The following is a 13,104-nucleotide window of genomic DNA, read 5'->3' on the forward strand; positions in this document are numbered from 1 at the left end:
CTAGAAAATGGTCTTAATCATTTTGAATCTCTTGATTTTTTTCTTACATCAGCAAGATCTGTGTAGTAAAAAATAAGAGGTGCACTTGCAATGCTGGCTTCCCCACATTTGTTCCATCCTGTAGAGAAGCCAGCCATGAAATAAACCTATAACCTGAAATAAATGCATTTCCCATAGCCTGAAATAAACACATTTCAGAAAAATTAAAAATTTCAAGCACTCACATAAATCCAATTTAACATTAAGAATAGGAGGGTAGGAACATCCAAGATGGATGATGCCAATTCATCACAATCTCTTTCTTCCTCCAGAGCATAATCTGTTACACTTCTTCATAGCAATCCGTGTGATTTATTTGTGTAATCAGTGGATAACTACACCTTTTTAAATTGTGTCTTTGCTCAAAAGCTATACACACAAAATGGAATCAAGAAAAGAGTAAAATATTTATTTACACTAGTGCTCATCTCAATGTCAAGAGACTCTGTTTTTACAGTTTCCTTTCTTCTATATATTCCTTTATATTTTAGGAATCTTCCCAATATACACAGGTACTTATGAACGCACTTGTGACCCCAGGACACTCCAAGCATATCAGTGCTAGACAGAAAGAAAGGAACAACAAGGAAAGGTGGTTCTCAGAGCAACTGACAGCATAATCCACCTCTCTAAAACACACGGGGGAGTCTGTTATTAACTTCTATGGTGTGCTTATCCTTTTCCCAAGTTCTGAATATATAAAGATGGTGCTGCACAAAGAAAGACAATACTGCTCCAAGAATCACACCAGTTACTCAGCAAGACAAGCAGGTGTATCCTCCCTAGTCTCTTCTCCTGAGTTCCAGGAGGTGAGGAACAAGAGGATGGAGCTGAGGCATCCATCACTAAAGTCATCACTACAGTTTCTATTGGAAGCAAAAGTAAGTATCCTACAGCCAAGCATCTCAACCTCAGGCAGAACAGCACAAACCTAACATGATGATTAAAAAACAAATGAATCATGACATAATCATGGCCGATGGGGGGGAAAGCTGATTCCATATTTCAGGCTTGCTGTTGTATACCAATCCAAGGCCATCACCAAAAAGAGAGAAGCCTTTCTTTTCTTAATCTGCAGATGTCTTTACAAAAATGCTTTAAGTTCTTTGCAGAAAACTCATACAGAATCTCTGTGGTTCCTCCTGCAAGACACTGCTGTGAAGTGCCTTGAGTCAGAGTCTGCTGTGAAGGCTGTTGGCATTGGTGGTAGGGCACAGAGTCCAAGCCTGGACATCACTCATGCATCCTTCCTCAACAAGAGGATAAGGGAAACACTATATTTGTACATAAAACACTGAATCAGATTTATTTGATAGGAGCTGGAGTTAGAAATCATTCACCTCCACCTTATCCTTGTGGATAACCCCCAGTCCCTTCATAGGTCCCGGATTTGGCTGTGCTAACCAAGGGTGATTTGCCTCCTCATAACATTTTGATTTCTGTAGCCGTATTCGGGTCATCAGAGCTTCAAACACAGAATGTTTACAGAACGTTTCTCTTGAGAGAAAACACAGTGCAAGAGTTACTGTAGTTTTGCTCGTGGTTAGTAAAACCTATCTTATCAAATTTCAGAGAAAGCTAAGAACTTGGCTGGAGGAAGAGATCACAAATCAATTAGAAAGGGTTTATCAATTGTCTCCACTGTTCAATGCAGCCAGGGATCTGTTTTACATTGAATAGACGCTCAATAAGTGTTTGTTGGTGTGCTTTATTTACATCTTTTCTAATTATAAAAATTAGAAATCTCAACGCAGAACATTTGAAGCACACAAAAGAAAGAATTCTGGTTGAGTTTTTACCGTGGTTCCGTGGTCTGTAAACTTTGCAGCCATTCCTGCGCTTCCTACTTCATCCTGCCTGACATTGGCTGTGAAGTTTTAGCGAATTAATGCAAGTAAAAACGTTCTGTTTACGTGATGGATTACGTTTATTGATTTGTGTACGTTGAACCAGCCTTGCATCCCAGGGATGAAGCCTACTTGATCGTGGCAGATAAGCTTTTTGTTGTGCTGCTGGATTCAGTTTGCCAGTATTTTACTGAGGATTTTCGTATCAATGTTCATCAGGAATATTGGCCGGAAATTTTTTGTTGTTGTTGTGTCTCTACCAGCTTTGGTATCAGGATGTTGCTAGCCTCCTAAGATGAGGCTAAAATGAGTTAGGGAGGAGTCCCTCTTTTACTATTGTTTGGAATAGTTGCAGAAGAAATAGTACCAGCTTCTCTTTGTACCTCTGGTAGAATTCAGCTGTGAATCCATCTGGCCCTGAGCTTTTTTTTTTTTTTTGGCTGGTAGGCTATATTAACTGCTGCCTCAATTTCAGAACTTGTTATTGGTCTATTCAGGGATTCAACTTCTTCCTAGTTTAGTCTTGGGAGGGTGTCTGTGTCCAGAAATCTATCCATTTCTCCTAGATTTTCCAGTTTATTTGCATAGAGGTGCTTATAGTATTCTCTGATGTGAGTTTGTATTTCTGTGAGATCAGTGATGATAGCCCCTTTATCATTTTTTATTGTGTCTATTTGATTCTTCTCTCTTTTATTCTTTATTAGTCTGGCTAGCGTCTATCTATTTTGTTAATCTTTTCAAAAAACCAGCTCTGGGATTCATTGATTTTTGAAGGGTTCTCCTTCAGTTCTGCTCTGATCTTAGTTATTTCTTGTCTTCTGCTAGCTTTTGAATTTGTTTGCTCTTGCTTCTCTAGTTCTTTTAATTGTGATGTTAGGGTGTCACTTTTAGATCTTTCCTGGCTTTCTCCTGTTGGCATTTAGTGCTATAAATTTCCCTCTAAACACTGCTTTAGCTGTGTCCCAGAGACTCTGATATGTTGTGTCTTTGTTCTCACTGGTTTCAAATAACTAATGTATTTCTACCATTTGACCCAGCAATCCTGTTACTGGGTATATACCCAAAAAATTATAAATCATTTTATTATAAAGGCACATGCACATGTATGTTTATTGTGGCACTGTTCACAATAACAAAGCATCTGGTTGAAACCAACCCAGATGCTCATCAATGAAACACTGGATAAAGAAAATGTGCACATATACACTATGGAATACTATATAGCCATAAAAATGGATGAGTTCATGTTCTTCGCAGGGACATGGATAAAGCTGGAAACCATCATTCTCAGCAAACTAACACAGGAACAGAAAACCAAACACCGCATGTTCTCACTAATAAGTGAGAGTTGAACAATAAGAACATATGGACACAGGGAAGGGAACATCACACAACAGGGCCTGTTGGGAATAGAGGGCTAGGGGAGGGATAGCATTAGGAGAAATACCTAAGGTAGATAACAGGTTGATGGGTGCAGCAAACCACCATGGGATGTGTATACCTATATAACAAACCTGCATGTCTGCACATGCATCCCAGAACTTAAAGTATAATTTTTTAAAAATGTTCTAAAAAGGACACTTGTATACAGGAGCATTTGATGTTGTTTCATGGCATCAAAATTATCTGCCAGCAGAGTGTGCTGGGATCTTTTCACTTTCATGCAACATTTCTGTGTTCAGTGACATTGCTTCTTAGCATTTGACAAGATGATGGAGAAACACTTTACTGCTTAGAAGGAAAAAATCTTTCAAGCACTTAATCTTTCATCTTTACCTATAAGGCTTTTCAATCTTGGAATCACATGATCATGATTAGTATTATATCACTACACAAAATTAATTTTTCAAAACGAATGTGACCAGAAATTGGCCATCTTCCTCCACTTTTAGGTCCACCTTTAAAATTCGGCCCTCTCAATTTTGTCAAATTTAACTCCCATGTTCTTAATGAACTCTAGTCTTAAACATGATTCATCATGATTAAGAGAGAAAACTAAGCAATTAATTTCTTCAATTTTTTTATTGACATATAACACATAAATCAAAAAGTACACATATTGTAAGTTAAAAAATAGATGAAATTTCGTGAACTGAACAGGCCCATGTAAGCAGCACCCAGGTCAAGAAACAAAATCTCAACTGCACTAAGCATCTCACTTGTGAATTTAATGTTCCTTTCCAATGTCTTTTTTACTAAATGTTACAAATATAGTAGATGGAATGTAAACTTTTTTAGTATATTCATATTCAATTATGTAAATATAAGTTCTAACCCAAGCGTGCAAAGCACAGTTGCTTTGACACATATCAAAGGACTGTTGATCTCAATCAGGTGTAGCCCATCTAATCATTAGATTTCTCTGCTACTGTCAACTGAAATATTTAAATAATTCTGATTCCTCAAGACTCAAGACAACTTCTTCCAAGCCTGCCACAACATCTGAATGCTATAATGAATAAGTCAGGGAATTCCAGTCAAGGGAGAAACATAGTTATAAAAATGATGAAAACAATCATTACACTACACTAATAATCAGTTTGCCTATTTTGTTTGTAATAAAAAATATACACTAGGGCCTGTATTCATTCACCCCAGGTGTAAAGGTAATGGTGTGGATTTATAAATAACCACTTTCCCCTCTCAACCTATTTAATGTGGACATGTTTCAGGGCCTGACAGTACAGCTCTCTCCTAAATGTTCCCTGAGGTATAAAAGGGACCTTCTTCCCAAATTATAAGCTGCCCTAGTGGTGTCATTAAGGATAAGGAAGACCGTTGGCTCTCGATTTCTCTGCTCATGACTATGTGTCTTGGGCCTGCAGCCCACTGGCAAAAGGCCTGCTTGTCTGTGACATGGATCTCTTGAGGCACCCAGGATGCTCAACCTCAGCTGAGCAGTTCCAGCGATTGGTCTGGATGTTCACGATTTGTCATGATTTGCATTTCTACTGGTGTGGGCACAGTTATGTGAATCTGTGATGAGGCCAACCACACAAAATGATTCTAAATTACTAGATTAATTCAGCTATGAGATAAACTACTCATATACTACTTATATCTATAACTAGATTAATTCAGCTATGGGTTAAATTACTCAAATGCTACTTACATCTCAATGAAACTCAGGTTTTCTCCTAAAAAATTTTAACTCTTCAAAATGCCCACAAGATAAAGTTGATTGTTCAGCCTCAAGGACCTTTCCTAAGTCCGCTTCTCATTCATCTGTCGCTGCTCCTCCATTCTTGTTTGCAACCTAGTTGTCATCTTGACTCTCCTGGTCATACTCCTTGCCCACTTGGTGCATATTTGCTGAGTGTTTGCATTATGCCCAGTGTCAGCATACAGCCACTAACAGAGCAAAAGTGAGCCTTGCTTTCATGGAGTTTATAGTCTAATAGAAAAGGCAAATTGATCAAATCATCAACAAAAATATCTTGGTCTTTTCCACCTTCACACCTTTGTGCCTACATTACCTCTCCCATTTGCTTTGGCTTTTAAATTCTACTCACCTCCATGGCCCAGTCAAAATCTCTTTGTCCATTCACTGACGAGCCCAGTCTGCCCACAGGTCACTGTTCCTTCTCTGAGCCCCATATGCTATGGACCATACCAGAGTCACTGAATGATCTATGTGTACTGGCCAGCTTACAGCACAATGCAGACATCAATAACTGATCACAGCACTCCCTGCTGAGCCAGGAAATAATGTGAAGATCCCACTCAACACAGAAAGTCTGCAGCCACTACCAATCAATTGGAGCTGATATTATAAAAGAGATATACTGTCATCCTCAGTACATTCCTTTTACTAGGCAGTTATCAGTGACCTCTGACTTTTACTGTCATCATATCCTCATGCATAGTTATTATATCTACAACTACAATATAATACATAAGTCACAGGGACTAGGTCTTATGTTCCCTTTAATAGTTCTAATTCGGCAACTGTGTATTGAGCACAGACCATGGGAAAGCCCTCTTGTAGATGCTGCAGGAAATACAGAGATTAATAAGACATAGTTCCTGCTGCCAAGAGCTCCTGATCTCTTTGAGAGATGAGAAGTTTACAAATGTCTACAATTCAGGGAAGAATAAAATGAATGCCAGAAGAAAGGCCTCAACGTTTAGAAAAGCCACATAATTAGATCTGGCTCAAAGGACAAGCAAGATTTCTTGGAGAAGGTAGCATCTGAGATGGATGCTGATGATCACAGAAGGAAGAAAGAGGAGGCAGAGTGCTGCTCTCCAGGCACAAAGAAGAGCCTAAGCAAAGCCACTGAAAGAGGAAAGTTAGGATCCTTCAGGTATTCTAGTTTGGCCCCAAGAATGCTTAGTATGGCATCTTATGAACAGTAGGTACTTGATATGGTTTGGTTGTGTCCCCACCCAAATCTCATCTTGAATTGTAGTTCCCATAATCCCTACATGTCACAGGAGGGACCCAGTGGGAGGTAAATTAATCATAGAGGAAGTTACCCTCATGCTGTTCGTGTGATAGTGGGTGAGTTCTCACAAGATCTGATGATTTTATGAAGGGCTTTTCCCCCTTTTGCTTGGCACTTCTCCTTGCTGCAGCCATGTGAAGAAGGATGTGTTTACTTCCCCTTCTGCCATGATTGTAAATTTCCTGGTGCCTCCCCAGCCATGCTGAACTGTGAGTCAATTAAACCCCTTTCATTTATAAATTACCCATTCTTAGGTATGTCTTTATTAGCAGCAAGAGAACAGACTAATACAGTACTCAGTGCATGCTGGTAGGTAGGTACTTTGGGTGGCACTGATTAATTAACAATCTACAGGAACCAAAGAGTCTGTGAGAACCTCATATTCACACACACAAGCATACATACAAACTCCAGAACAACAGACATTTCCAAAAATGGGACTCCAGTCTCTAGCAGCTTACAGAGACACTAATTGTAGCATTATTCTTTCAGAATAATGGATCTAAGCATGTTTTTGGTCTAACAATGCTTTAAGAATGTGTGTTCAATAAGTGTTCCTAGGATATTAATAACTAGTACATGGAAAGCGGTTCTGTGCTCAGATTCACCTGAGGAAACGCTGAGGTAGGTGAGATTTAATTGGTATACATTCCACAGTACTTCTTAGAGATTCTGAGATGCTATGCCAAAGAGGAGTGGGATGTTATTATCATTTCCTAAATACATTTGACCATAGAGTCTTTTTTTTAATGGAGGCTCTCATGGAATAAGTATTTCATAGACCACTCTATGACTTATATGAGTTATGTGCAATTATAGACAATATAGAAAAACACAGTTTGCCTAAATGATGAAGACAGGTCTCAAACAGTGGATCGTCAGCTATCAGGAACTCTTGAAGATGCTTGATGTGTCTACTCCCTTTTTCACTCACCCTCCCTTTTACCGCATCCTACTCCATTGACTACGGTTAATAAAAGCTGATGCTTACTGAGCCCGCACTATGTGTCAGGCTCTATTTTAAGTGCTAGAACCCTCACAATAAGCCTTCAAGGTCGGCACTAGTATTATTATTATTCTGTTTATATAAGTTAGGCAACTTGAGGCACTGAGAAATTAAGGAATTTCCCCACTGCCACCTGAATGGTATGTGGTGGAGCCAGTGTACAACCCAGGCAGAGCTAAGGCTCCTGGCAACCACACAAGCTTCTTATTCAGAGAAAGAGAGAGAGGGAGAGGGAGATCACATGATGGCTCCTCCCTCTTTTATCTACTGCCTATGTTGGGTTTAGTTCTCTAATACTCTACTCTCTCATCAACCTCCCCACCCACCCAACCTTCAATCTTCCATCCAGTCTTCAGAGAAAGGGGAGTCACTCTTCCATCACACATGATTCCCGTTAAGATAATTAACACCTCATGATTCCGATTAAGATAATCTCCATCTGGCCATGTGGTGTTTTGTTTCCTTATTCTTGATGGTGAAACTTCTTTCCAAATATCTCATTCAGCAATTCCACTTTGATGAGAGAAATCACAAGTTCCAGAAAGAAGCAGATTATATATCCAGTGTTAGCAATCACTCTAGGCAGCACAGTGTGACAGAAAATCAACATACATCACCTGTATTGGGTTGAAATTTCTTCTGATAAGGAGGAACTTTCTCTTAGCTGAGATTTCTCTAAATTTCCTTCCTAGCCTCCAGGATAATAGCCCCAGGTTATTACTCTAGCCCTCCTCTAACCTCAGCAGTCTGTCCAAATTTTTACTACTTTTTTTCCTAAAAAGGAAAAAAAAAGTCCCTTTGGCTTCTCCCTCACCTTCCCTCATCAAACATCGCCTTTTAGTCATGCTTGGGTGCCCCTGATCTCCACTCCAAACCTCTTTCACCTCATTTCTCTTTCTCTCATTACAGATTCATCTCTTCTGCTCTCTGCCTCCCACTGCCATGTGACAAATCCCTTTTAAAATAGCACCAGTGACTCACCCGGCGGATACTGTATTCCATTTATATGTACCTTTTTTATTTTCCAAGGGGCATAAAGAGTTTCACAGAAATGCAGACTTATTTTTACCTTGTTCTTGTAAAAGAAGTGTCTATAAGAAGGGAATAAAAATGTAGTTTGGGATTTTGTCTGAATAACTTGATTATTAAGGCTGATAATCAGGTTTTCACTTTCCCAGGTTATTTCTTCTCCTCATCTCCCCATCCTTGGTGCTTGTTACTTTCTTCAGGATTTATTAGTAGCCTCACCAGAATTTAGACCTTAGTCTTACCAAGAGTTGTGCTGTTTCGGAACCAGTCACCCATGCTGGAACCCTCAGAGCCGGCTCCAGCCCTCCAGCTGGTTCATGCCCATTGCCATTGGGTAAACAGGCCACTCCAGCACTATCTTGGGGCCTTTACCTCTATTTTCATTGTCACCACCTGACTCCAGCCAGCATCTCCTCTAACCTGCACCAAGGCAATGATCGCCTAATGGTTCCCACTGCCCTCAACCATTTTCCTACAAATTGTTATTCTCCACCTCACATCTGACCATGCTGCAAACTGGGTGCCTCTGTCTAAGATCCCATTCTTTGTCATGGTACTCAGGCTTTCCCAGTCTGGCCTCAAGCTACCTTTCCTCTATAATCACTGAGCCCTATAACACACCCATCCTGGAAACAAGCAGCTTCCCTACATGTGCCTTCATTTCCCGACCTCCGTGCTTTCATTCATTTAGCCCCTCTGGCAGGAGTGCCCACCCTGGTCTTTTCCTGGCAAGCTCTTCCTCAGGTTCAAAGGTACCTTTTCAGCTAAACTTTTCCTAACTTCCCCAGGATGGACTTAAATATACAGAAGACTATATTCCTATAGCTTTTTATGCTATAGTAGAGCTATACATATAAGGTAGAGATACATATAAGGTCGTACCTATCACAAAAATGTATTGGAAGGCTATGATGTCCCAGGCACTAGGTGCATAGGCATCAAATTATAGTCTTTAACCTACTTCTAAGTAAGACAGAAAATAAAGCCAAATAAATGGTATTTCAGGGTGAAATAAGCAGTAATAAAGATGAGCCTCCTTCTTCCTCTGGGTGGTTAGCTCCAAGTGCGTTCCCACGGATCCAACCTTAGCTTAGCCAATGAATAATGAAAGTAATAAGGTGATTTCCACCAATGCTGTTTTCTCCTATCCAAGCGCTGGCTCTATACAACCAAGGAAATTGGTGAAAGGAGTCACTGGCCCAAGGCGTTTGGCATTCACAGCTGAGCCACATCTTGAGTCACGCAGTCATGCATAACTAATGTGCTCCCTGGCTAAGCAGTAAAGACTCACGAAGTAAAGGTTAAAAAGTTGTTGCACCATGCCAGGCCAAGTTCAGAAGTCACCAGGTCCAGAGCCTCCTCCCAGTTGGCTTCCTGACTCCTGTCGTGTTCTCTACACCCCGTCTTCCACCTGGCAGCTGATGTCATTTCCCACAGCCTTTAAAACGAAGTACATGCTCTTTGGACTGGCAGGCAAGGCCCTTCATAATATCTCCTCTGCCTCCCTCATACCACCTTTTGCATCCACTTCTTAACCTCTGCGCTGTCCCTTGGTCATATTAAACTACTTGCATTTCCTTTAATTCATCAGGATTTCTCTTACCTGCAGGCCTTTGCCAGTGCAGCTTGTTCCCTTTGCCTAGAATGCACTGAAACCTTCCGCATAACTCTGACTCATCCTTCTGGTCTCAGGATAAAGGCTATTTTTAAAGGGAAACTTATGCCTACCCTTCCTTCATGCTAAGATCTGGACAGCCTTGCTCCTGTGTGTTCAACCCTCACATGCTCTGCTTTCTCCATCATTGCACATATCACACTGCATTGAAATCATTTGCTTACTTGTGTGTTTCCCCAGTGTAAACCCCCGGAAGGTAAACACCTAAGGTTTCATCATTGCATTCCAGTGCCCAGCCAAGAATGCATTAGGCATGCGTAAGTATGTACTGGTGGAGTGAGTTCACGTAAAACTATGAAGACAAGGTCAGGTTTTCCTATTTAGGGGCAGATAGAACAGGACGTATACATCATCAGCTACTTGGATAGTAAAACCCTAAGCATGAAACAAATTAGCAATTTAAATAGCATACAAGACAGCATGAATCTGTTATACAAGAAAGCATAACTTATATAAAGGTAGTGAGATTATTGTCCAATTAAAAAGGTGTTGATTTTTACTTAAAGTTACTTTATATCAAAATTCTAATTTTTGCTAATGAGGCTAAAAAAGGATAAGTTGTGTCATTCTATTCCTTTAAGAGGAAACCAAAATAAAACACAGAAAAAAAAAAAAAGTTGAGTGAAGCAACTTTTTGAGTAGTGGACCCTCAGAATGGGAACCCAATGACAACTGGATCATTTTCTCCCTTCTTCTATAAACAGAATTCTATTGTAGAGACAAGTTGAAATAGATCTCAAATTGTTGCCACTGTCACAGCTGTAACCTGTGACGCGTGTGTAAAGAACCATTACAAGCTGGAATCTAAGAGTGATTAATATAGCTTCCACCCCTGGTAAACACTAGCCGGAATCTCTTCCATTACGGTTACCATCAAAAAGAGGTACAGGTAGGACAGAAATCAAACACAAATGATACACTACCTTTCCCTACATACAATGAATAGCCTAGGAAATTATTCTTAATAATAAATATTTATTCATTAGAACATATAAGTGAATGCAGAAGGCATTTAAAAGAAAAATACAAAAGAATAATTGTATTCATGCAGTACTTTCATAAAAAGTGAGCATAAACTCAGTCCATGAATGTATAAAGTGAAATGAGCTGGCTGGCTGGAGAGAGGGTCATGGTGCCAGAGGCTACACAGTCATGGTCACAGCTGTATTGGTTGATTGCTGGGTTCCTGTTGGCTTGGTCTGGGTCATGTTATTTGTGGTCTTGAACTTCCTGTCCAGGGTCTTGACCATGTCATTCACCCACCTGGCTTGTGAATCAGCACAGACTTTTAGGCCACGTTTGGTAATAAAACTGTAATACAAGGAAAACATAAATGAAGTTAGCCACATTCTCAAAGCCTCAGGGCCAGGAGTTAAGATCAGAGCAGACATGAAGAGATCTTGTGCTGAAATTACTGCAAGAAACAGTCTTTCTGAGCCATGAAATCATAAATGAGGACCCTTCTTCTGCCATCTATTTTAACATAAAGCAGAAATATCTGCAAGTAATATCCAGCCCCTTGTTGACCATAATTCACAGGCTCATTTTCTCATCCATGTCACCAAATGTAACAAAAAGCCTTTGAGGCTATCTAGTTCTATTATTACATATTCTCTTCCTTTTCAAATTCAAAAATACTCATCTTATTTTTTGAATAAAAGGTGATTGTTCAATTTTCATATCTTAGAGTAAAGCTTGCCATTATGTGTTGGGAGGAGTTATTAGTTCTCAAAATGAGATTCTGGTAGAAGAAAGTCATCATATAGGTTGTCCATTGACTCATTTTCTTGAAATATGCAACTGACAAAGCATGGCACTCGGCCTAACTCAACCCTAAGAACCACCCCCACTCCAGTGCAGCCTGCAGGGAAACCCTGAATGGGCCAGCCATCTCTAAACCCAGCCCTCAGAGCTGTGCACAGTATTCATCCGACTCTTCTGCTAAGCTAAATAGAGGCAGACTTCTATTCTTTATTTGGCAGCCAAACTTTTGCAATAATCTCTATTTGGTTGGGCTGCATAAAGACATGACTGATAAGGAAAAATAAAGAGGTTATTGGTTAAGTTGAGGTGTTCTTCCATGTTAGCCTTCTTTTCCTGAGGAGGGCAGCATTTCTATGAACTACATTTCTATACCTCTAGTTATCCACCCAGCCCAGCTTCTGAGGAGGGAAACTCACATTACTGCTTTGAAGGAGCCTTCCTTGATGGTGTAGGTCTTGATTCTGTTAATTGGCAGTCGCTGGGTAGTGAGGCTCACACAGACACTCTTATCTGAGACTTCACTCCCTATACCTGGTGAGCGAAAAAAATACCAGACAATTAAAAATAAAGCAATTATCAAGATCATAGGAACAATCATCTGTTAAATTACTCTGAGAATGTGAGACTATAAGTCCATTTGCTTTTGGGGGGAAGATTTGACTCATAGGCATCCTGAATCTCTTGCCCATGATAGATTCTTAGTAAATAGTTGACTAATTTAAAAATTCAATCAATATAATTGTTTCAGGAATTTCATGCTGAGAGACGTTAACAAGGTATTATCCCGTGTCTGTGTACATTTTCACTTAGACTCTTGGAACGGCTAGCAGTCGCTCCAGTGACATTCATTCTTTTATACAACAGTGCTGATTGTGTCCCACATGTTTTATTAAGACAGATGTTATATTGTTTTCATAGAGCACATCTTCTAATGAGGGAGCCAGGCAACAGACAGGTAAACAGAAAAGATCATCTCAAATAGTGAAATATGTTACTATAAGTGAGAGACTAATGCGTGAAGAGTAATCTAGGCAAGGCAACATTTAGTGGGGGAGGGAAGCTTGTTTTTCACTGACTAAATAAAGGTGTTCTCATTCTAAATGGTAAACGGTCTCCATTCGCCATCCTCCCAAGATGCTGAAAAGAAAGAAGGTCAAAGGAAAGAAGGTGACCCCAGCCCCTGCCATCGTGAAGAAGGGCATTGGACAGGACATCCAGCCCAAAAGGGACCTCACCTGCTTAGTGAAATGGCCCCACTATATCTGGTTGCAGCAGCAAAGAGCTATCCTCTATAAG

The 13,104-nt window shown here is 40.1% G+C and overlaps 1 protein-coding gene across 3 annotated transcripts in view; it reads right to left on the bottom strand.

The window, feature by feature from the left end:
* Positions 1-11,001: 11,001 nt before the first annotated feature.
* The window catches only part of XCL1 (X-C motif chemokine ligand 1), a 169,024-nt gene continuing 166,921 nt past the window's right edge, over positions 11,002-13,104 (bottom strand). For all 3 annotated transcript variants that reach the window (XM_032291459.1, XM_032291460.1, XM_032291461.1), the window contains 2 exons: positions 12,225-12,339; positions 11,002-11,355 (listed from right to left, as the gene is read on the bottom strand). In XM_032291459.1, the coding sequence (XP_032147350.1) occupies positions 11,187-11,355; positions 12,225-12,339 (284 nt within the window). In that variant the 3' untranslated portion in view covers positions 11,002-11,186. The remainder of the gene's footprint in view (positions 11,356-12,224; positions 12,340-13,104) is intronic.

The sequence above is a fragment of the Sapajus apella genome, unplaced genomic scaffold, assembly GCF_009761245.1.
Source record: "Sapajus apella isolate SASKATOON/1434 unplaced genomic scaffold, GSC_monkey_1.0 scaffold25, whole genome shotgun sequence".
Classification (NCBI taxonomy): Eukaryota; Metazoa; Chordata; class Mammalia; order Primates; family Cebidae; genus Sapajus; species Sapajus apella.